Source organism: Arachis duranensis, chromosome 6, assembly GCF_000817695.3.
Source record: "Arachis duranensis cultivar V14167 chromosome 6, aradu.V14167.gnm2.J7QH, whole genome shotgun sequence".
In the NCBI taxonomy this organism is placed as follows: domain Eukaryota; kingdom Viridiplantae; phylum Streptophyta; class Magnoliopsida; order Fabales; family Fabaceae; genus Arachis; species Arachis duranensis.
In genome coordinates this window covers 105,141,206-105,166,545 of record NC_029777.3, presented here as the reverse complement: position 1 = coordinate 105,166,545, position 25,340 = coordinate 105,141,206, and the positions used below count along the sequence as shown (strand labels likewise).

The following is a 25,340-nucleotide window of genomic DNA, read 5'->3' as shown; positions in this document are numbered from 1 at the left end:
GAGAGAGAGAGAAAATTATTTAACAAAATTAATATATAAGGTTATAGAAAGTCTCATCCAAATTTGACAAGAACAAGACGACTTACATAGAAATGGTTCTCATGGATGATAAGGTAAGTTGATTATTTTCCATTATTCTTTTAAGTGATGTTAGGTCTAATTTATAAATATTTTTATTTCATATTTTAAGTTTATTTGATAACTAAACCCTTGCACGCGAACAAAGACAGTGCGATTTTATAGATTTATAAGTGCTAATAGTCTTTATATTTAATTTGTTTTATAGTGTGATAATAACTAATATATTTATTGGTGGATTTAACTATTATTATATTATTTATGATCACATTCAATATATACTAGTGCAAAGCCCGGGCTACGCCCGGGTCATGTACATAATCTATTTTATTGTATTTATGTATAATTTATTTATAAAAGTATTAATATATATTTAGTTTAATTATTTTGTTAGTCTCTATAGTTTTGTAAAATTTTTAATTAAATTCTTATATTTTTTTCTTTTTAGTTAAGTCTCTGCACCAATTTTTTTTAATTGAATCTTTATATTTTTTTTATTTGGATTGCTGCACCAATTTTTTTAGTTGAGTCCTATACAATTAAACTAATTACTGTTAAGAGGAACCTAATTGAAAAAAAAATTGTGCAAAGATCAAATTAAAAGAAAAAAAATATAAGGACCTAATTGAAAATTTTACAAAACTATAAAGACTAACAGACTTAATTTATAATCTAATGTATATATAGCAACTATGTTATCTTGTTTATATGTGCTGGATAATTTTTTTCATATCAAAAACATAAATAAATTTTTATATACATATTCAATAACAGTTTGTAAGTTAAGGAATATACTATTACATTCTGCATTTAATTTTTAACAAAAAAAATAAAAAAATTTTACTTCTTCAACCATCTTTGTTCCCAAAAGCAACCACACTCTCTTAAATAGATACGAAGAAAGGTTCTTCCCTTCCAAAAAAATAACAAACCTCATCACAAATTTAAATACATAATGCGTGAATATAAAAGTTTATGAATATATTAATCTTTTTCTTTATTTTATAATTACCATATTGATGTAATAGTCATTGTTTTTTAATCCTAACTACACTTTGAATCAGATAAAATGCATAAAAAATTATATTTATCAATTTATGTTTTATTCCAAACCTTTTTTTTTCTATTATAAAATTTGTTTCTTCATCCCATATAGACCTACAAATTTGTTTTTTTTATATGCTAATAAAATTGTTATTATGTTTCCACATGCACATAGTTTTTGTGACAATTTCTCTACGACAATTTTCTACTATGGCATAACTACAGAAAATAATAAATACATATGCTTTAGAAATATTGAATTATGTTTAAGCTATACTAAACTAATCATACTAAAATATTTTATTTAGTTTCTTCAACTCCATTTCTAAATTAAATTTAGTATGCGATAAACTTAAAAGTTATTGCAACTCCTTTCACAACTTTTTACAATGTTAATTATAAACTAAAACTAATTTTTTTTTGAAATTTTCATCAACTAAAATACTGAATTTATGCTAAAAATAATGATATTACATTTCTCACAAGTTCAAGCAAGTACTATAAGAAAAAGAAACATATAGTAATTGCAAATTATTTTTAAATGTTAAAATATTTTGTGCAACACTAACTTGACCACGTTTAGATTTTTTGCATAATCCACAATTTATCACTTAAGTTCCCTTGTTTCCAACAATAACACTCAAGTTTGCATAATCCATCTCCTAGAACAAATAATTTGCTCGAAAAATATCATTTTCTTCTATTTTATACTACGCTTTACTTTCAAATTCAAATCTTCTTGTTTGATTTTTAGATTGGCTATCTTGTTCATGAGTTCCTGTAGTGCCTCCTCAGCAAGAGAGGGATTTACTTCTGACATTCATAATGTAAATTCTGTAGCTTGAAAGTAAAGATAAATACATAATAACTTGAGTTAAAAACTATCCAATATCACTTTTTGAAATTCGAACAAATATGTCCTAAATCTTGTCTCTATATAAAATGAGTCATGAATCAATCAGCTATATTATCATATTCCAAGATCATTGTCACATCATTTTCACTTACCTTCAAAGCATTGGTTGATAATCTCATAAAAAACAGTAAGATTTGAAAGAAAACTTTTCAAACTACTAAAACAAAAATAGAACAAAAAGATATATGATATAATTAAAGGACAGTGTTGAACTTAACTATTACATTTGATGAGTTTCAAGTATCGTTTCTAAGTCAACAGGGTCAAACAAAAGCAATTAGAACATAAAGGCGGCATCATATATAAGCCTCTAAACATGGTACTTTATATCTAAAAAATCAAAATTCAATAGTCACACTAAAATTAAAGTTTGGCAACTGTTTCTTTAATTTCTTTCATCACTATTTTTACCGGATCCCAATATAAGTATTCAAGGAAAGATAATTACATCACATCACAAAAAAAAGGTAAATAGCAAGATCATTGATTAATTCAAATCATTATAAATCATATATAATAAGAAATGTTAAGTTGGCATGAAGATATTTAAATAGTGAAATTCGAACTAAAGCACCTTTCAATCAAATATCCTTCATTTTTCTTGATCTTTAAGGATAGTAATTGATAATAAAAAGAAAGAAAAGATACATATAGATAAATGATCATACTTTATCTTTGGTCATTACGTGTAAATTAATAATACTCATTTCTCTCATGCTTTTGGTTCCCTCATATTGTAATTCCTTAAAATATCTTAATTTCAAATTTAATTCAAAGATTCAAGAATACTAAAAATTAGAATCTATGGAAAAAATTGGTGAAACTATGGTTATTGGTGATAGATAATTTATATTGGACTAAAAACACAGCCAATCATTTCAATTAAAAACAAAAAAATTTCCTTTATTTGCAACATGAGTAATTAAACAAAAATCATGAGTATATGACAGAATAGTAACGATTCAAAACCTTTATAGTGCAGCAAAGACAAAAGTGCTATTGGCTCTCTAACATGTGAAGACTATTTCTTTTTACACTGATAAACACTAATAATTATACATAAATCCTTTGTAAAAAAAGGCTATAATTTACATCTAACCATATGTCAAATAAAATATCTCTTTTTGTAATCTCCTACTTAACCCACCAGGAACATAAAACAAAACATATCAAGCTTCAACACAAACAATAACAATAATACTAACAAAACACAGTTCAAGAAGAACCAAATATGCAGCAAAGCCAGTGATATAATTATATACCATGAACTTGGTTTCTGTGCTTACTAAAAAACACTGCAATGACAGTTTTAATGAAGTAAAATTATTTATCACTGGCCAACACAATTGAATAATAATGCAGATAATTTATAAACTATTATTAGTATTATTGCTGCATATTCACAAAATACTGCATGTAATACATGACTTTAACCGTTTGCATTATCTATATGTCCTTGAGTTTTTGATATTTATATATGGTATGAAACTCATTTTTAAAGGAAACTAAAAAAACATATACAAAATTTAGTTATGGAAGGAAAAGAAAGATCAAAATTATTTAAATACATATAAACTTAGTTAAATTTTAGAGTGCCATCCAAGAATTAAACTGAACAAATTAAAGAAGAGACAAAAATGATCTAATTTAAACATAAAAAAGGATGAAAAAATAGCGATTAAGGCAGATGAATCATTCATACCGCTTTGGCAGGTGCAACTTCAGCCGGAGCACATTGCAACAGATTTCACACCTTGAGCTTTGTCAGAGAAGTTGTTCCTTAAAAAAGAAATCAAGTTTTCAAAATACTTAGCAGAACTAAAAGCAAATCGAAATTTGTAGTAACAAGAAAAAATCTATAAAAGTCAAAACTACTAAATTACATAAGATGTCAACAGACAACAATGACTATGCTTATTTTAAGTGTGATGTTGTTTTACTCCAGCATTTTATGAAACAACTCCTGAACTTAAGATATGCATACACCGCTGAACAACATTTTATGTTTAGGAAAAAAAAACTATAGCCTCTGAGAAAAATCATTGATGTTATAAATAGCTTTTACCAAACTTTTTTAAATTATAAAAAAACACCCAACTTCAAGAGGGGTAGCATTTTCAAGAGAAGCAACTCTAACTTCAAGAGCAGCAGCATCTCCAACTTTCTGCTATTGCTGTTAGACTCCTAATAGTCCAAGAAACTGCTCCATGGCTTGGTTTGTTTTAAACCATCTCATGAAAGTATCACATGATTAAGTTTCGGATAAAAAACAAACTGCTCCATATTCATTAAAATTTTTACAAAAATCCCATAAACCTTTAAAATATGTTAATCAAATACTTTAACATTGTAATCTGCATTATCATATACCCAAACAAAAGAAACAAAGAATTTATTTTACATTACTTGATGATCTTCATTGCTCTAAAATTATCTCTTGTAGAATTTCCAAAACCAAATCTTTTTTACTGAAATCAATTCTAGCTGATAAATTAAGACCTCGAAACATCTTTCGAGAAAATTTATATTGGCATATGTGAAGTGTTAGTATGAAAGGTTTAACATGCCAAATGAAAGAATCCCTAACAATGAGATGGTGGGTGCAAATTTAGAACACAAATATATTTTAGTGTTAGATCCAATTAATTAAAATGAAATGGATATAACACACAAATGTTTATTCTTTCTTCTCTATATGTTATAGATTAAGGATTGCTGATTACAGGCATCAAATCCAAATAAATATTATTGAGCTTCCTCATGAACTCTATGATGATGAGGATGGAAGTACCGACAAAATTGAAAAGGTCTATATAACATTAAATATAATATTGAACGGGATAAAAATGTTATCAATCATATCAAATGAGACATAAAATGTAGAAATTTAATGTCAATTTCATTATATAGAATCAATATCCACCATCCTAGGCAGCAATCTTTTCATTCCTCTAATAACAACATAAATGCAAATGGCCACAAAAAGAAATTATAAAGGATAGTGTTACCTGGAGGACATTGTTGGCATAATCAAAGACTCCATGAGAGACAATCACCACCTCAGATGTTCTTTAAGAAATGAAATAAGTTGCGAAAATAGACAAAAAAAATTAGCAATATAGTTAATAGAAGACAAACCCGGTAAGCTATCCAACAATAAAAAGGAAATGGATTATTGTAGATCAACCAAAATATGCATGCAATCATTTGAAAGCAAAAAAAAAAAAACAATTATTTTATTGTAGATTAACCAAAATTTTAGAGCTAAGTAAAGTTTAGGCATTGTGCTCCCTCCTGGAAACGGATTCAATAAATTTTAAGAATATCTAGTTAAATTAAACCAGTTCAGCACATTTCAAGAATATCTAGTTTCAATCATTATAGAATATGTAAACATTACCTATTGCTCAAATTCACTGGCCTCAAAATCTAATGTCAGTGATTCTAACGTATCTATGGGTTCTTGAAATCCATCAGTAACCAACTTTTCATCTCCTAGATTTCTATCAACATCCACAACCCTATCCAGAGAAACAACAACATAAGGACCTGGATTATTGAAAAACAAAGAAAAATGTTAATTTCAAGTAATATTCGGAAGATGAACATAAAATGAACAGCTTCTTAAGTCCTAGAAATGGGAAGACAAAATTAAGTTACTTTGTACCTCTCCATCCCTTCCGAAATACAGAAATAAATTCGTGTTCCATTTCTGATTCATAATTCACATTAATTAATCCCTGGAAAAAAAGCATGTGAGGGCTAAGAAAAAAAAATAGTCCAAAGCAAGGTAGAATCAGTAAGAACAATACTATTATACTGGAACAGTAAAGGAACAGAGAAGCCGTGTTTACATGGTGGTGCATACACAACACTAATTCAGTACATGTTCCTTGAGAATTTTCAAGTAAAAGGGATTCTCACATAACTTGTCTAGTATTTCTTTCTTTTTCTTAATGGGTTTGTTATTCAGTGGAGTGAAATTCAAAACATCTATTGCTCTTGCAGCTGTAAAATATCTTCCTTATCTTAGGCCCAAAGCATGTCTAGTAATAGAAAATTTTGTAGAAACCACAAAAAAAATATTATATTGAATGCATAAAATGCAGTAGATACCTTATCTTATATTGGACTAAGAACACAACCACTCATTTCAATTAGAAACCAAAATAAAAGATTTATTTTGCATATTCCAATTATTGAAAATTAATTCTTCTAGATTGTTACTAATAGATGGAATTACTAAACTAACCACTTCTTTCAAAGGAACCAAGAAAATTCTGAATGAGAAAAAAGATTGCTTTCAACCTGTGATTAAAGTACCGGTATAATTGAGAAGGTCCAAATAATGTTAAATTAAACTCTAAGATGATATATATTTGGACTTGATAAAAATATTATCGATCATGTTAAATGAGGTATAAAGTGCAGAGATTTAATGTCAAAATTTCAATTTATAGCATCATTCTCAACCATCTTGGGCAGCAATGTTTTCCTTCCTATAATAACAGCATAAATGCAAAACGCAATAAAAGGAAATTATAAGGGATAGCGTTACCTGGGGGAGGTTGCAGGCAATCAGAGACTCCATTCGAGATCACAACAAACATGTCCTTCTTGGATCTACTGTTGCAAATCAATTTCCCAAGAAAAAATTTCTCACCGTACAACAGAGTAGAATATGTCATTGACTCATTCCTCCTTTCTTTCTCAATCTAACCTCCTTCTTTCTCCCTTACTGCTCTATTTGCTTTCGCTCGCATTCGATTCAGAGGCGGCTATAACCAAACAGTTTGCATTATGATAAGTTACTGATAGATCTGCTTTTTGAAAATTTATATATTAATTAAAATTTATTTACAAATATCTATTTTATCATGACTCGTTACATTTAGCAGAGGAAATTTATTTCATATACATTTTCAAATACACAACTCTGTAGATAATAGAATTCTAAGCAACATCATCATTAGCTGCTGGTAATAATTTAAAAAGAAGCACTCTTCAACTTACTTGAACAAATCCCGAATCCCAGTCCATAATGGTGACTTTCGTGTAAATCTGTTTCTTAAATCTGGCATAATGGTGACCTTCACATAAAACTCCAAACTGGTTCTTGAATCTACAATATCTGACCCAAACACATAACTGTACTCATTAAAAATTAAAAAGATGAAATATAGATTATAATAAAAATTTATACCAAAAAATTAAAAAGAATGAAGAAGAGTTTTAATTGACTTCCTACCATGGAGGAGTGGAACTTGAAGCTGTCATTCACCGACTGGATTATAAGGATTCCTCACCGTACAACAGAGTAGCATATGCCTCGTTGGAAGCTCCCCTCTCTCGAACGACTTTCTTCTTCAGTGGCAGATCTAGCATCCACAGTGGCCTCTATTAGCACCATTGCCTCATTCCTCCTTCTTTCTCCTTCACTGCTCTATTTGCTTTCGCTCTCTTGCATTCGATTTAGAGGCAGCTATAACCAAACAGTTTGCATTATGATAAGTTCCTGTTAGATCTGTTTTTTGAAAATTTATATATTAACTAAAATTTATTTACAAATATCTATTTTATCATGACTCGTTACATTTAGCAAAGAAAATTTATTTAAAATGAGTTTTCAAATACACAACTTTGTAAATAATAGAGTTCTAAGCAACATCATCATCAGCTGCTGGTAATAAAATGATGAAGAAGAGCTTTAATTGACTTCCTACCATGGAGCAGTGGAACTTGAAGCTGTCGTTCACCGAAAAATGGATTATAAAGGATTCTTCTCGAGTTATAACGAAATCAAACAACAAAATAAAGAGAGAACTAACCATCCTCTATTTGCAGCATCCATCGGCGAAGGAACGGCTACGACGGCGTTCTGAGGTAGAGGCAGTTCTATGGATCCAACAGCGGCAGTAGCCTTCATCACCGCCGTCACCTCATTCCTCTTATTTTCTCTGTCGATCTAGCATCCTTCTTGGTTACCGTCGTTGTCATCGCCACCCTCTTCTCCTTCTTCCTTCGTGCTTTATTTCTTCCTTGACCTTTTCTTTTTCTCTTCTCTGCGGCATGGAAAGAGAGAGACTGGTGCCAACAACTCCCCCTATCAAAACTGGCAACTCTCTCTCTCTTTCATATTCTCTTCTTGAAAGTCCTGAAACAAAATCCTTTTTAAATTTGAATTTGAATCAAATCCCGCCCAATTATTTTTTTGGATTGAAAACGGTGAAGTGCCCAGCATTAAAAACATACATTTGTCAATCATACACAGCTCCAAGTGTCAAGCACAGAATGCTCCACGTGTCGAGCATGAAATGCTCCACTTGTCGATCACAGACCTCCTTACTACTCTCCTATTATATAATAGATAATAGATAATAGATAATAGATAATAGATAATAGATAATAGATAATAGATAATAGATAATAGATTAATAGATGTCTGATTTATTGAAAAAAGTAAATTATTAAAACCGATTAATAACTATTTTAGATTTAATCCAATCTATTCTATTATATAAAAATCGGATGTCTGCACTTAATGATGAAGCTGATGTGGCATGCTTTGGAGAGTATTTTCCGATTTAATTGTTTTAACTCATTTAATACACTTTATTGCACTGACTTAATTATATCAACTAATTGATTTGATTAGATATTTAAATATTAATATAATTAATATAATTTATTATAATTTATATTACTTAATTAATTATATTACATTAATTATAATTCGTTATATTGGTGAATTAGTCTTTTCTTTTATAAAGTCTAAAATAAAATAAATAAATTGTTATTTATTCTAATTAAATTTATTTATATACTATATACGAATTATCGTTAAGTTATAAAACATAGAACTTGTAGATTGTGATAAAAACGCAAATCAGAAAAAAAAACGCATACAATTATAGAAGAATCAAATCTATCCTCTTTATTTATTTTTAACCATCATTTTAGATTTTAATTTTTTTAAAAAACCAGTGATAGTGGAATTTTATTGATGCTAGATAAAATTATAGAAGAATCAAATCATAATTTGCATTTATTGATGCTAGGTAAAATTATAAATTATTGCTGTTTCAATCAAATCATACCACATACAAAAATAAATTAAATTAAATAAATCGAATTTGCATCTCTATATAAATCGAATTGAATAAATTTGATTTAGGCAAATACGTAGTAAATTAAATTCATAAGGTTCGAATTATATGCAACTTATGAATAATTATAATGTTATGGGTATCTATTCTATCTATTCTATTATATAAAAATCGGATGTCTACACTTAATGATGAAGTTGACGTGGCATGCTTCGGAGAGTGTTTCCTGATTTAATTGTTTTAACTCATTTAATACAATTTATTGCACTGACTTAATTATATCAACTAATTGATTTGATTAGATATTTAAATATTAATATAATTAATATAATTTATTATAATTTATATTACTTAATTAATTATATTACATTAATTATAATTCGTTATATTGGTGAATTAGTCTTTTCTTTTATAAAGTCTAAAATAAAATAAATAAATTGTTATTAATTCTAATTAAATTTATTTATATACTATATATGAATTATCGTTAAGTTATAAAACATAGAACTTGTAGATTGTGATAAAAACACAAATCAGAAAAAAAAACGCATACAATTATAGAAGAATTAAATCTATCCTCTTTATTTATTTTTAACCATCGTTTTAGATTTTAATTTTTTTAAAAAACCAGTGATAGTGGAATTTTATTAATGCTAGATAAAATTATAGAAGAATCAAATCATAATTTGAATTTATTGATGCTAGGTAAAATTATAAATTGTTGCTGTTTCAATCAAATCATACCACATACAAAAATAAATTAAATTAAATAAATCGAATTTGCATCTCTATATAAATCGAATTGAATAAATTCGATTTAGGCAAATATGTAGTAAATTAAATTCATAAGGTTCGAATTATATGCAACTTATGAATAATTATAATGTTATGGGTATCTATTCTATTATATAAAAATCGGATGTCTACACTTAATGATGAAGCTGACGTGGCATGCTTCGGAGAGTGTTTCCCAATTTAATTATTTTAACTCATTCAATACAATTTATTGCACTGACTTAATTATATCAACTAATTGATTTGATTAGATATTTAAATATTAATATAATTAATATAATTTATTATAATTTATATTACTTAATTAATTATATTACATTAATTATAATTCGTTATATTGGTGAATTAGTCTTTTCTTTTATAAAGTCTAAAATAAAATAAATAAATTGTTATTTATTCTAATTAAATTTATTTATATACTATATATGAATTATTGTTAAGTTATAAAACATAGAACTTGTAGATTGTGATAAAAATACAAATCAGAAAAAAAATGCATACAATTATAGAAGAATTAAATCTATCCTCTTTATTTATTTTTAACCATCGTTTTAGATTTTAATTTTTTAAAAAAACCAGTGATAGTGGAATTTTATTGATGCTAGATAAAATTATAGAAGAATCAAATCATAATTTGCATTTATTGATGCTAGGTAAAATTATAAATTGTTACTCTTTCAATCAAATCATACCACATACAAAAATAAATTAAATTAAATAAATCGAATTTGCATCTCTATATAAATTGAATTGAATGTTATGGGTATTTTATATAAAAACTAATACAAAAATAATTTAAATTCCGTACAATATTTTTTTGTATTTATGAGCTATTAAAAATGAACGAAAAAATATTGTATGAAATTTAAATTTTTTTTATATGGGTTGTTGTATAAAATACTAATATCATTATAATTATTTATTTTGAAACAGAGTACAACTAAGATTTTATTAACAATTTTAAATAAAATATTTTTATAAAATTTTGAAATGCCTTAACAGATGTTATGAGTAAATCGTCTGACAAAAAAACTCATTACAAAACCGGTCGTATATGTGATTAATCGGTGAACCATTAGAATTGGTTGGTTTTTTTAAAGGGTTTTCGGTTTGTTAATAACTCCTCTAAACGGTGCCGTTTTGACTTTAAAAAAAAAACTGAATCCCCAACGGCTTAAGCCCGTAACCCATTCCCACTCCCACACTTCTCTCCTCTCCACTCTGAAATTGACGTGAAAATGAAAGGCCAAATCTATAACAATTGAGATTCTTGATGAAAATAAAAGGCCAAATCTACATGGAGCTATTCAAAATTACATGGTATATGGTCCATGTGGTCCGTACAATAAGAATTCACCTTGCATGAAGAATGGATCATGTTCAAAGTTCTATCCTAAAGAGTTTAGACAGTGAACACTCATTGATGAGGCCGGATTTTCCAAATATAGGCGTACTGATAACGGTCGAACAGTGAAGAAAAGGAATGTGTACTAGACAATAAGTTCATTATTCCGTATAATCCAGAATTGTTGCTCAAGTTCGGGTGCCACATAAATGTGGAATACACATGTCAAACAAGTTCTATTAAGTATCTGTTTAAGTATGTATACAAGGGTAATGACCACGTAACAACTACTCTATACAATGCTGGTGATCCGTCAGAAGCCACACAAGTTGTTGAGAAAAATTAGGAATTACTACGATTGTAGGTACATTTCGGCATGTGAGGCAGTCTGGCGTCTATTTAGATACGAAATCCAAGAGAAAGAACCATTTGTGATTAGACTTCTATTCCATTTGGTGGATGAGCAACATGTGGTTTATGGTGAAACTTCTAATGTGAATGATATCGTCGAAAGAGTAATATCTCATAAGTCCATATTTTTGGGATGGATGGCGGCAAACATGTCATATCCCTATGCTCGAAGTCTGACTTATATATGCTGAGTTTCCAACCAAGTTTGTTTGGAAGGACGATTCTTCAAAGTGGTTTCCTCGAAAGAAAGGCTTCGTAATTGGAAGACTCATGTACCTACAGGTAATGACGAGTTTATATTCAATTTTGATCTTACTTATTTAATAATTTAAATTTAAAATCTTAACAGCCTATACCCACGTCCATTTTATTCGATTTATACAAACTAGAAAATAAATGTTCAAATAATTTTCAACAGTTATAATCTGTAGATTATACAATTTTTTATTTTTTTATATTTTTTAGGAAAATTATTCTTATGCGAATGTGTAGCTACATAATAATTAAAATAGCGTAACTTAATCCATTTAACAACTTAAAAGTGGGATTTTAACCAAATTTTTTGCAGCAAATATTGAAAAATATTACCAACGACTTCTCTTGAATACTCAAAGAGGATGTATGAGTTTTCGAGATATAAGAACAGTAGGAGAAACAATTTATGCTATGTATAGAGATGCATGCTTCGCCCTTGGACTCTTGCAAGATGACAAAGAATTCATTGATGCAATTAAGGAAGCAAGCTCATGGGCCTCAGGATCATATGTTAGGAGGTTATTTGTCATTCTATTAATATCCAACAATATCTCAAGACCAGAATATGTCTGGGATAGATGTTGGTATGAACTCTCAGATGATATTTTGTATCGACAGAGAACTATAATGAACATGAGGGGTGAGTTTTTATTAATTACAATGATAAAAGTTCTTCCTTATTGATCATTTTTAGTTTGATTAAATTTTTACAGTATCGTATAATATGCAGAATTAACAATGTCAGATGATGAGATTAAACAGTTGTGCTTAATGGATATAGACAAGATCTTACATTCCTATGGTAAAACCTTGAAAGACTATCCTCCAATGCCTTTAGCAACTGAAGTTGATAGTTCTTTGTTAACCGAAAGGGTTATTAGGGAAGAGCTAAACTTTAACAGGGATGATTTAAAGAAAAATGCCTCAGACATGTTAGCCATCACAATAATTCAGCGGAGATATGCATTCGATAAAATTGTTACAGCTGTGTATTGTGATGAAGGGGAGTTTTTTCTTTGTGTATGGTCATGGGGGTACTGGAAAAATATTTCTCTGGAATCTTATGTCTGCTGAGATTCGCTCAAGGGGTGATATAGTGTTAAACGTTGCTTCGAGTGGTATTGCATCTTTACTTCTTCCCGATAGAAGAACGGCACACTCAAGGTTCAAAATACCGCTGAACATAACTGAGGATTCTGTATGTAACATCAAACCTAGTTTTCCTCAAGCAATGTTGCTATTAAAAGTCAAACTTATAATTTGGGATGAGACTCCAATGGTTAGTAGGTACGCTATGAAGTGCCTGATAAATGCTTGGGTGATATCATGAGGTGTTCTCCAACATATAGCAAAGATTTGCCCTTTGGAGGAAAAATGGTTGTACTAGGTGGAGACTTTAGACAAATTCTTCCTGTCATTCCACGAGAATCGAGACAAGATATCGTTCATTCAACCGTGAATTCGTCTTACCTTTGGAAGTTTTGTCAGGTGCTCAAACTAACAAAAAACATGAGACTCTCTGTAGAGACGACTGCTTCAGATCAAGATGAGACAGAGCAATTTGGTGAGTGATTATTGAAAGTTGGTGATGGTCTAATAGGTGACAATATGGATGGTGAATCTGAGATATGTCTTCCAGGAGATATTGTTATTCCTTCTTTGGACCAGGCATTTGATGAGTTGGTTCATTTTTCTTATCCAAATATTTTGAAAAATATGTCCTCAAAGGATTTTTTTGAAAGCAAGAACTATACTGGCTCCCACAATAGACATCGTTGAAGAGGTCAACAACCATCTGATGGCTATCATTCCTGAAGGGGAAAAATTATATCTTAGTTCGGATTCTATTTGTATGGATGAAGAAAATATGGAGAGTCAACTAGATCTCTATGGTCCTGAATTACTGAATAGCATAAATTGCTCTGGTTTGCCTCCACATAAGTTAATACTCAAGATTGGTGTTCCGATGATGTTACTGAGGAATATTGACCAATTCAGTGGTCTTTGTAATGGTACAAGGCTACAAGTTAGGAAGTTTGGAAATCATGTCATAGAATGTGAAGTCTTAACGGGTAATAATATTGGTCATATTGCTTTGATTCCAAAAATGAATATGGTACCAACAAATGAAACCGTCCCAGTTAGATTCCAACGAAGACAGTTTCCTATAATAGTATCGTTTGCTATGACAATTAACAAGTCTCAGGGACAAACTTTATCTCATGTTGGATTGTGCTTGCCCAAACCAATTTTTACACATGACCAACTATATGTGGCACTTTCAAGAGTTAAGAGTAAGAGAAATTTAAAAGTTTTACTTATGAATCATGTAGGAATATCTGCAAATTCAATCATCAATGTTGTTTATAGAGAAGTCTTTGAAAAAATAGTATTCTAATGTAAATATTTTAATTTTATTTTAAATTCTGTATCAGTGTATAATTATTTGACCTTAAAAAATATAAAATAATTATTACTCACTTTTTTTAAGTTAAACTTTGATTTTAATAATAATTTTATAAATTTCTTAAAATAATAATTATTTTATACTTTTGTTTTAAATATCGAAGCATATAAATTTTTTTTTTACTTTTATAAATTTTTCCGTGCTGAGCACGGGGTCATACACTAGTTAACATTAAATTAAAAAAAATAATATATAACATGTTCCTTTTTTAGTAATCAAATTATTATAATTTAAATTAATTTTAAAAAGATAATTTTAAAGTATAATTTCAATCTTATCACGTGCATGGCACGGATAATTATACTTGTTATTTTGCTATTTATCAGTCAATTTTTAACTATTTTTGGTCACTAAAATCCAAACCACTATAGACGTCACCTCTATATATATATATAAAGGAAATCTCGATAAAAAAAATAGTAAATATGAATATTAAATAATAAAATTTAAATTTTACATGAAAGTATAAAATATATAAATATTGAAGAGTATATATTTTTGTAGAGTATCTAACACTCTAAAAGAATAATTTTTGATCTTCTAATAAATGTTAGTCTAATTAATATTATACAGATCAATTTGAAATAAAATATAAATAATCTTAATAGTATAAATATTGATAAGGTAAGTATAGTAATCAATGATTCATTAATCCAATATGAAAATGAATCCGGTATAAATATAGCTATGATATATATTGGGCAATTTACGTAAATAAATTTTTACACCTTTAAAATTATGCAAATGCATTATTTTCAAAATGAAGACGCAAATACATTATTTTATGTATCTATAGAAATCGCTGTTGGCAGTAGCAGTTGATGACAAGTCATCTTAGCCTAGTTTTACTAGTCTTTTTCCTTTGTTTTCATTTAGTTTTATGCACTTTCTTAAGCCATAAGTAAGCCAATTGGGTTGAAATTCATGTTTTCTTAGATTTAATCAACCATGGATAAATTGATACATTTTCATGAGTTTTTATGCAATAATTGCTTATATATCAAGAAGAAGAAGAACTCTCATGATTATAGCATAGCTTTGATGCAATTGTTGATTGATGATAGGTGACCAAAAGGGCTTGAAGGAAGGTTGAAGCAAGAGGCAACAAGAAGTCCATGAAAGGAAGCAAAGGAAAGCAATGTTGGAGCCAAAGTTGGTGCTCCAATGTTGCTTGAAACGTTGCTCCCCACAGCCTGAAGGGGTATACGTCCAACGAGAATAACTTGAGCTACAGATCTCCAAATGAGGCGATTCCAAAAGTATTGTAAAATAGGAATCGAGAGCTTTCCAAGCATATATGGCACTACATGGTGGATATAAAAATTGAGGGAGAAAACTGCCCCGAAAAGTGCATAAATAAACATGACACCAACCTGTAGTAAGGCCAGCTAACCTCTGCACCTTCGACGGAGTATAACTCGAGCTGTGGAGCTCCAAATGATGCGCTTTCAACGGCATTGGAAAGTAGACATTCAGGGCTTTCCAACAATATATAATAGTATGGGGTGAACAGCACGTTCAAGCTTCCGAAACTGGCAATGTTCCCAACGTTTGCGCTAACGTTTGCCTCAAACGTGAGGTCAAACGTTGGCGCCATAAAAGCTAAGAAGATCACCCCTGGGCACAACAACGTTTGAGCCAACGTTTGACCTCAAACGTGAGGTCAAACGTTGGCTACATTTTGGCAAAAAGGAGCATGGAAGAACACCCCTGATTGATGAGCTAATTGAGCCACGTTTGCGCCAACGTTTGACCTCAAACGTTGGGCCAAACATTGGCCAAAAAGAAGGCATGTGGAGATCCACGTTTGAGCTCACGTTTGACCTCAAACGTTGAGCCAAACGTGGATGACAGCATTTTGGGCCTCTGCATCATTGTTCACAAGGCAACGTTTGAGTCAACGTTTGACCTCAAACGTTGGCTCAAACGTGAAAGTCACATGGCCCGGTTCACAAGTGGATTTCTTCCCAACACCAAGAGCAATCAACGGAGGCCACTATCAACCCAATTCTATCAAGGCCAAGGCCCAATTTTAAGGCTTGAAGATCATTAGAAGAAAGTGTATAAATAGATTAGAATTTAAGTTTTGAAAAGGAGAGCTTTTTGAATTGGGATTTTTGCTGAGGAGTTTTTGAGAGATTACTTGACATTTGAGAGAGTTTCTGGGAGGAGAATTGAATTCTCTTCCTCTGGGTTGTCTTGTTTACTTTCCTGCAAAGTTTTATTTGAGTCTTGGGTATTGAGAGTTGAGGAAATTCTGTCTCAATCTCACCTTGAGATCCATCTTTCTGTTTTGATTTACTGCACTCTTGAAATATTGAAATTTGAATTTAGTTCTTCTTCTGTTTGATTTTAAATTCTCTTGCAATTGAATTGTGGTTTTGATCTAGGAAGGCATTGAGATCTAGACTTGGTTATCTAGTCTCTTGGGTCCTGAGATCTAGAATTTTCATTTTAAATATCTCTTCTACTTTTCTGTTTATTGCAATTTACTTCTCCTTGTCTAAATTCTGCAAATCCACTTCCCGATTCCCATTATAATTCAAGCCATTTACATTTCTTGCACTTTAAGTTTCTGTAATTTACACTACTTGCACTTTAAGATTCAGCTCTTTTTCTTTTTATTCCCTTTAATTTCCTGCAAATCACCCACTCCCCTTTACATTCTATGCAATTTATATTCTGTCAACACAAATTCACACAATCAACACTTGTTTGCTTGACTAATTCAACCACTAAACTAAAATTGCTCAATCCTTCAATCCCTGTGAGATCGACCTCACTCATGTGAGTTATTATTACTTGATGCGACCCGGTACACTTGCCGGTGAGTTTTGTGTCGGATTGTTTTCCGCACATCAAGTTTTTGACGCCGTTGCTGGGGATTGAATTAGATTGACAATGATTAAGTGAGGTGGTGATCTAGATCAAGCACTTTTTCTTTATTTTTCTCTAATTTTGACTAACCCACTAACTGTTTGAATTTTTGCCTAAACTAACACTCAGTTTGCTCTCTCAGTAGAGTACATTGCTTTGTTGGTTCTGTGTCCGTTTCTTGTTGTTCTGTACAACAAAAGCAATTTTCTTCTGATTTTCTCTCAAAGCCTATTAACTGTTTGACACATTGTGTCAACTAATCCTCTGACTAAATTCTGGCATTAGAATATCCAATTTTCATTTGGATTGTTTGTGATTATGCAGATCATTGAGGAAAGGAATCCTACAGCAAGAGGAGAAAAACAGAGGCATTATGATTTTCAGCCTCCATAATCAAAGAGCAAGATGTCAAGCTAGTGACAATAAAAGAGCGCTTGTTGGGAGGCAACCCAACCGGAGGTAACTTTCTTTTCATATCTGTTTCAATAAAAAGGTTAATTAGTTTTATCTATATTGCAAGAAGCTAAGTTTGGTGTTACACACCAAAACAATCTAAGGGAGGATGAAGGATTCTAAGTTTGGTGTTCCACCAAAATTCCATCATACAACATATTCTCACCTTCTGCATTATACTAGCTTCAAGCATTTAGATAAACTAATCAACTATTCTGTTGTTATCAGTTTTATTGCTTTTGAAAAAAAAAAGAAAAAAAAAGAGTTTCACACATGGTTAATCTGATGCATGGGAACCATTGGCAATGTACTAAGTTTGGTGTTCTCACACCAAAGTAAGTTCAAAAGCCCACAAATAATTCATGCATGCTAACCATTTTTCAAGTACTTGGGATCACACCAAAGTAAGTTCAAAAGCCCACAAATAATTCATGCATGCTAACCATTTTTCAAGTGCTTGGGGAACAAGCAACTTTCAAAGTTTGTTGTAGGCAGTCACTTGAATCTAAGGAAGGATTAAGCACCATCAACCAAAGAGACAAAGAGGGATGCAAAGATCAACAATGGTGCTGAGAAGGAGTGAAGCAAGTAAACTCCAAAAGGTTGTATTGTTAAGTGATTGTCTTATATTCAAAACTGCTATGATTGAAAGTGATATTGTACCCCTGTTCAGTATAATTTCCTTGTAGTTCAATAACTAAGATGTTTGGTATATCATAGCACCATACACTTGAAAATTGCTTGCACTTAAGGATTGGAAAAATATAAATAGAAAACGTTTCTTTGAAGAGAAGGATTGAGGAACCAAAAATTCATCTTGAGGTAAGAAAAAGATTAAGGGAAGTGGTGGTTCTGGTTGTATGAATGTGTATTGAGGTTGCATGTTGGTGAAAACCTGCATGGGAGCTCATAGGCAGGAAATATAGTTCAAAGAAGTATTGTGGAGATTCTCAAACATCTTTTGATCCAAGAAGCAGCAAAAGAAAACAAAAGAAAAAAATAAAAAGAACATGGTCCAAGGCTTTGAGCATCAATTACTAGGCAAAAAAAAAAAGAAACAAGAACTCAAAGAGTTACTAGCCTAGTAAATGCTTGTGGTCGAAATGTGTCAAAGAGAGAGGCTTGAGCAAGTAAATCCTCAGGGGTGCTTTAACACCTAATACCTTAAAACCAACTGGTTTAGGAGTATTGATTGAAAGTTTATTTAAAGAGCCGCTTTGAGACAAGACACTTAGAGTCAAGGCCAAAACACAGAAATCATAAGCTGCTTCAAGGTGATTATCTATAAAGAGATCTCCACAGTATCATTTGGGTGAAATTCCTAAGACCTAAGACTTCCAAGATGTGGGGACGAGCCAAAGTTGGTGCTCCAATGTTGCTTGAAACGTTGCTCCCCACAGCCTGAAGGGGTATACGTCCAACGAGAATAACTTGAGCTACAGAGCTCCAAATGGGCGATTCCAAAAGTATTGTAAAATAGGAATCGAGAGCTTTCCAAGCATATATGGCACTACATGGTGGATATAAAAATTGAGGGAGAAAACTGCCCCGAAAAGTGCATAAATAAACATGACACCAACCTGTAGTAAGGCCAGCTAACCTCTGCACCTTCGACGGAGTATAATTCGAGCTGTGGAGCTCCAAATGATGCGCTTCCAATGGCATTGGAAAGTAGACATTCAGGGCTTTCCAACAATGTATAATAGTATGGGGTGGACAGCACGTTCAAGCTTCCGAAACTGGCAATGTTCCCAACATTTGTGCTAACGTTTGCCTCAAACGTGAGGTCAAACGTTGGCGCCATAAAAGCTAAGAAGATCACCCCTGGGCACAGCAACGTTTGAGCCAACATTTGACCTCAAACGTGAGGTCAAACGTTGGCTACATTTTGGCAAAAAGGAGCATGGAAGAACACCCCTGATTGATGAGCTAATTGAGCCACGTTTGCGCCAATGTTTGACCTCAAACGTTGGGCCAAACGTTGGCCAAAAAGAAGGCATGGGGAGATCCACGTTTGAGCTCACGTTTGACCTCAAACGTTGAGCCAAACGTGGATGACAGAATTTTGGGCCTCTGCATAATTGTTCACACGGCAACGTTTGAGTCAACGTTTGACCTCAAACGTTGGCTCAAACGTGAAAGTTACATGGCCCGGTTCACAAGTGGATTTCTTCCCAACACCAAGAGCAATCAATGGAGGCCACTATCAATCCAATTCCATCAAGGCCAAGGCCCAATTCAAGGCTTGAAGATCATTAGAAGAAAGTGTATAAATAGATTAGAATTTAAGTTTTGAAAAGGAGAGCTTTTTGAATTGGGATTTTTGCTTAGGAGTTTTTGAGAGATTACTTGACATTTGAGAGAGTTTCTGGGAGGAGAATTGAATTCTCTTCCTCTGGGTTGTCTTGTTTACTTTCCTGCAAAGTTTTATTTGAGTCTTGGGTGTTGATAGTTGAGGAAATTCTGTCTCAATCTCACCTTGAGATCCATCTTTCTGTTTTGATTTACTGCACTCTTGAAATATTGAAATTTGAATTTAGTTATTCTTCTGTTTGATTTTAAATTCTCTTGCAATTGAATTGTGGTTTTGATCTAGGAAGGCATTGAGATCTAGACTTGGTTATCTAGTCTCTTGGGTCCTGAGATCTAGAATTTTCATTTTAAATATCTCTTCTACTTTTTTGTTTATTGCAATTTACTTCTCCTTGTCTAAATTCTGCAAATCCACTTCCCGATTCCCTTTATAATTCAAGCCATTTACATTTTTTGCACTTTAAGTTTCTGTAATTTACATTACTTGCACTTTAAGATTCAGCTCTTTTTCTTTTTATTCCCTTTAATTTCCTGCAAATCACCCACTCCCCTTTACATTCTATGCAATTTATATTCTGTCAACACAAATTCACACAATCAACACTTGTTTGCTTGACTAATTCAACCACTAAACTAAAATTGCTCAATCCTTCAATCCCTGTGGGATCGTCCTCACTCATGTGAGTTATTATTACTTGATGCGACCCGGTACACTTGCCGGTGAGTTTTGTGTCGGATTGTTTTCCGCACATCAGCAGTTTACACAAATACAGAATTTGTTGTTGTCAATCACGGATTACGTTGAAATGTGGCAGCATGGAAACCACTGTAGCCTGTCGCGATTTCTGCTTGATTGGAGTTGGTCATAAACCGCTACTGCCAGTAGCGGTTTATTTGCATAGGGGTTCGTACGTAAACCACTAGAGGCTATAGCAGTTTACGTTCAGTATGTGTGAGCGGGGCTGTCTATATAAACCGTGGAGGGGCCAAATATGGAGGAAGAGTGTTATTCCTCACAAATGGATGGTGAGAAAAGTTTTGTGGCTCTGGTCCATTCCTTTGGAAAAATTCAAAAGTGCAAAAGGCATGGTGTGAAATTCACGGATAGATAACCACTTAGTATTTTTATCCGATCTTCAAGTACGTTGGCAGAGATTAAGCTCAGCATATTATGGAAGCTCGGTGCGTGTGGATTACAAGATTCCTATTGTCGTTGTGTCAGCTGGTGTCAGATATGAGACCTTTGTGATAAGGTCAGATGAAGACCTGCAGGTCTTGTTTCACTCTAGACGTACTTTTCCGGAGGTGAGGATACCTGAGCTGCTTGCGAAGTTGGAAGATGGTGTCGATAGCTCTGAGACATCGGTACCGAATCCTTAGTCGACGACGGTCGGTGGTGCCTCGACATCGATGCCTGTAGTAACAGCAACGGTTGTGATTCCTGAGCCCCAACGTGCTAGGGCTGTTCATGCTAGTGTGCCTCCTGTTGTGCCTGATTTTGAATTTGAGGCCGGACCGTATCGAGTTGAGAATGCGACGCGTGACGATGATTCGGATGAGGAGCCGGTCGATATTGGTGGGGACAGTGATGATGATATTCCAAGCGATCTACCTACATCCCATGGAGGTTCCGGTTCTGGAACACAAGAGTACCCTCCGCACCTGTCGTCCTTGAACTTGAAAGCCATCGGCCAACACCAGAACGTAGAGGCAACCTTCGTGGGGCAGGGTATGCATGATGTGAATCCTGACGGAATTTCAGATTGGCCAATCGTTCCAGAGTAAGGAGGAACTGTGCTGAGTATATGATGGGTAAATTTTGGTTGAGACAAGAATCTCTTCCAAAATAACACCAATCTAACCGGCAAGTGCACCGGGTCGCATCAAGTAATAAAACTCACGGGTGTGAGGTCGATCCCACAGGGATTGAAGGATTGAGCAATTTTAGTTTAGTGGTTGATTTAGTCAAGCGAATCAAGATTTGGTTGATTGATGGGTAACTTGCAGAATTTAAATTGCATTGAAAGTAAAGAGAACAAGAAATAAATTGCTGAATCTTAAAGAGCAAGAAAATAAATGGCAGAAACTTAAAGAACAAGTAGTATAAATTGCAAGAATCTTAAATGACAAGAAATGTAAATAACTGGAAATGTAAAGGGGATTGGGACTTGGATTTGCAGAAATTAAACAAAGAAAAAGTTAAATTGCATCAAACAGAAGAGTAAATGGGAATTGGGATTGAATTGAATTCAACAGACAAGTAAATGAACAAGTAAAGCAAGAAACAGAGAATTGAAAAGATGAATCAAGATCTCAGGACCCAAGAGACTAGAAAACCAAGTCTAGATCTCAATGCCTTCCTAGATCCAACAAGAACAATAGCAAAGGAATTGGAAATTAAATTGCAGTAATTCTAGCCTATTTATACACTTTCTTCAATTGATCTTCAAGCCTTGAGTTGGGCCTTTGCTCTTGGTGGAATTGGGTTGAAAGAGGCCTTGGTTAATTGCTCTTGAAGTTTGGAGAGAAACCCAAGTGAACCATGTGAACCGGATTTGAGTTTTGAAAAGTTGGATTCAAAGTTTGAGTTGAAGTTTGGGGGCTAACTTTGAGGCAAACTTTTTATATCAGCAAGCCCATTTTTTCTGGTGCCAAAGTTTGTGCCAAAGTTTGGGGGCAAACTTCAGCGCAAACTTTGGCCTTTCCTTAAATACAATTGGTGCCAAAGTTAGCCTCTAAGTTTGGGGGCAAACTTTAGCGCAAACTTTGGCTCTCCTGGGTGAGAAATTGTCATGCCAAAGTTAGCCTCCAAGTTTGGGGTCAAACTTGAGCGCAAACTTTGGCTACCCCTGGGAGAAATTGATATGCCAACGTTAGCCTCCAAGTTTGGGGGCAATCGTTGGCGCAAACTTTGAGTGCCCAGGGAAGAAATTTCAACTTCTCAAGTTAGCCTTCAAGTTTGGGGGCAAACTTTGAGGCTAACTTTGCACCAAAAGTTTGTGCCAAAGTTTGAGGGCTAACTTCAACTCCAACTTTCTGTTTCTTGGTTCAATTTCACTTGTTTCATTGCTCCCTCTTTGCTTCTAGCCGTTCCTTCTTTCTTCCACTTTTCTCCAAGCTTTCTTCACCTATCATTAATCAACCAAACACATCAAAGCTATGCCCAAAATCATGAGATATTCAATTTATCATAATATGCACAAATTATAGCATAAAACCTCATGAATTTGCATTAATTCATATATAGTTGATTCAATCAAAGGAAATTCAATTGAAAACAAAAGAAAAAGACTAGTGAAACTAGGCTAAGATGACTTGTCATCACAACACCAAACTTAAAGCTTGCTTGTCCTCAAGCAAGAAATGAATTATGCTCAGAGGTTCTTTCACTTAAGATGGATTTAGGAACACTTGTAACGTACAGTGAGTGAAGTGATCAAGTAACAGTGGGGTGAACTCTAAATTATATGCTCATGCAAGGGCCTCAGTGCTCACTAGTCCTTACATATTGGGAGTCGTAGATCTTAGGATATTCATCCAAATGGTATTATGGAGATCTCTTTATATGTGATCACCTTGAAGTAGCTTATAATTCCTTTGCTTTGGCCTCGACTCTAAGTATCATGTCTCAAAGCGGCTTTTTAAATAAGCTTTCAATCAATACTCCTAAACCAGTTGGTTTTAAGGTATTAGGTGTTAAAGCACCCCTCAGGATTTACTTGCTCAAGCCTCTTTCTTTGACACACTTCAACCACAAGCATTTACTAGGATAGCAACTCTTTGAGTTTTTGTTTCTTTCTTTCTTTTTCTGCCTAGTAATTGATGCTCAGAGCCTTGGGCCATGTTCTTTTTGTTTTTGTATTTTCTTTACTTTTCTTTTTGTTTTGTTTGCTGTTTCTCGGATCAATTGATTTTTGGGAATCTCCACAATACTTCTTTGAACTTCATGTCCTGCCTATGAGCTCCCATGCAAGTTTTCACAAGCATGCAACCTCAATACATAATCATACAGCTAGAACCACCACTTCTCCTAATCTTTTGCTTGCCTCAAAATTGATTTATTCCTCAATCCTTCTTTTCAAAGAACCTTCATGTGATGCATTCTTGAAAATTGAGTGCAAACAAGTTTTGAAGATGAGAATGTTGTGAATGATCAAGCATCTTGCTTATTGAATTATAAAGAAAGACTATGCTATGCAGGCAGGCAGGGGTATATAAAGAAAACTATATTATGCAGACAGGCAGGACAAATAAGGATACAATCCAACTTTCAATTACAGCAATATTTGATGTAAAACAATCACTTAGCAATACAACCTGTTGGAGTTCACTTGCTGTCCTTCTTCTCATCATCATCAATGCTGACTTTCATGTTCATCTTTCACCTCTTTGGTTGATGATGCTGAAAATCTCCAAAAGTTTGTATGGTACTCTGCAGTGATATTAAAAGTTGCTTGTTCCCCAAGCACTTGAAAAATGGTTAGCATGCATGATTTATTTTGTGGGACTTTGAACTTACTTTGGTGTGGGAACACCAAACTTAGTACCTTGCCAATAATTCTCATGCATCAGATTAACCATGTGTGAAACTTTTTTTTTCTCTTTTTTTTTTTCAAAAGCAATAAAACTGATGACAACAGAATAGTTGATTAGTTTATCTAAATGCTTGAAGCTAGCATAAGGCAGAAGGTGAGAATATGTTGTACGATGGAATTTTGGTGGAACACCAAACTTAGAATCCTTCATCCTCCCTTAGATTGTTTTGGTGTGTAACACCAAACTTAGCTTCTTGCAATATAGATAAAACTAATTAACCTTTTTATTGAAACAGATATGAAAAGAAAGTTACCTCGGGTTGGGTTGCCTCCCAACAAGCGCTCTTTTATTGTCACTAGCTTGACATCTTGCTCTTTGATTATGGAGGCTGAAAATCATAATGCCTCAGTTTTTCTCCTCTTGCTGTAGGATTCCTTTCCTCCATGATCTGCACAATCACAAACAATCCAAATGAAAATTGGATATTCTCATGCCAGAATGTAGTCAGAGGATTAGTTGACACAATGTGTCAAACAGTTAATAGGCTTTGAGAGAAAATCAGAAGAAAATTGCTTTTGTAGTACAGAACAACAAGAAACAAACACAGAACCAGAAAAGCAATGTACTCTACTGAGAGAGCAAAGTGAGTGTTAGTTTAGGCAAAAATTCAAACAGTTAGTGGGTTAGTCAAAAAATAAAGAAAAAGTGCTTGATCTAGATCACCACCTCACTTAATCATTGTCA

The 25,340-nt window shown here is 32.7% G+C and overlaps 1 protein-coding gene and 1 long non-coding RNA gene across 3 annotated transcripts; one reads left to right on the top strand and one right to left on the bottom strand.

Annotated features, from left to right (window-relative positions):
* Positions 1-894: 894 nt before the first annotated feature.
* Positions 895-7,514, bottom strand: LOC127748380 (uncharacterized). Of its 2 annotated transcripts, none has more exons than XR_008010472.1 (8): positions 7,287-7,514; positions 7,052-7,169; positions 6,597-6,816; positions 5,706-5,778; positions 5,439-5,587; positions 5,047-5,107; positions 3,741-3,817; positions 895-1,962 (listed from the first exon to the last, which is right to left on the bottom strand). It is a non-coding gene; the product is annotated as an uncharacterized LOC127748380 (long non-coding RNA). The 2 variants fall into 2 exon arrangements; XR_008010471.1 differs by having other exon boundaries at positions 896-1,956.
* A 4,847-nt stretch (positions 7,515-12,361) lies between these two features.
* Positions 12,362-14,348, top strand: LOC107495404 (uncharacterized). Its single transcript, XM_016116553.1, has 6 exons — positions 12,362-12,590; positions 12,681-12,823; positions 12,954-13,148; positions 13,238-13,438; positions 13,551-13,629; positions 13,720-14,348. Exons 1-6 carry the CDS (start codon positions 12,362-12,364, stop codon positions 14,346-14,348), a joined length of 1,476 nt encoding a protein of 491 aa, XP_015972039.1.
* Positions 14,349-25,340: the final 10,992 nt, after the last annotated feature.

Bases quoted from the DNA above. Each gene is read 5' to 3' on its own strand.
- LOC107495404 (XM_016116553.1), top strand. From the start codon at position 12,362: ATGTATAGAGATGCATGCTTCGCCCTTGGACTCTTGCAAGATGACAAA. The intron at 12,591-12,680 runs GTGAGTTTTTAT...TATAATATGCAG, and splicing joins AACTATAATGAACATGAGGG to AATTAACAATGTCAGATGAT. The intron at 12,824-12,953 runs GTTATTAGGGAA...ATTGTGATGAAG, and splicing joins GTTCTTTGTTAACCGAAAGG to GGGAGTTTTTTCTTTGTGTA.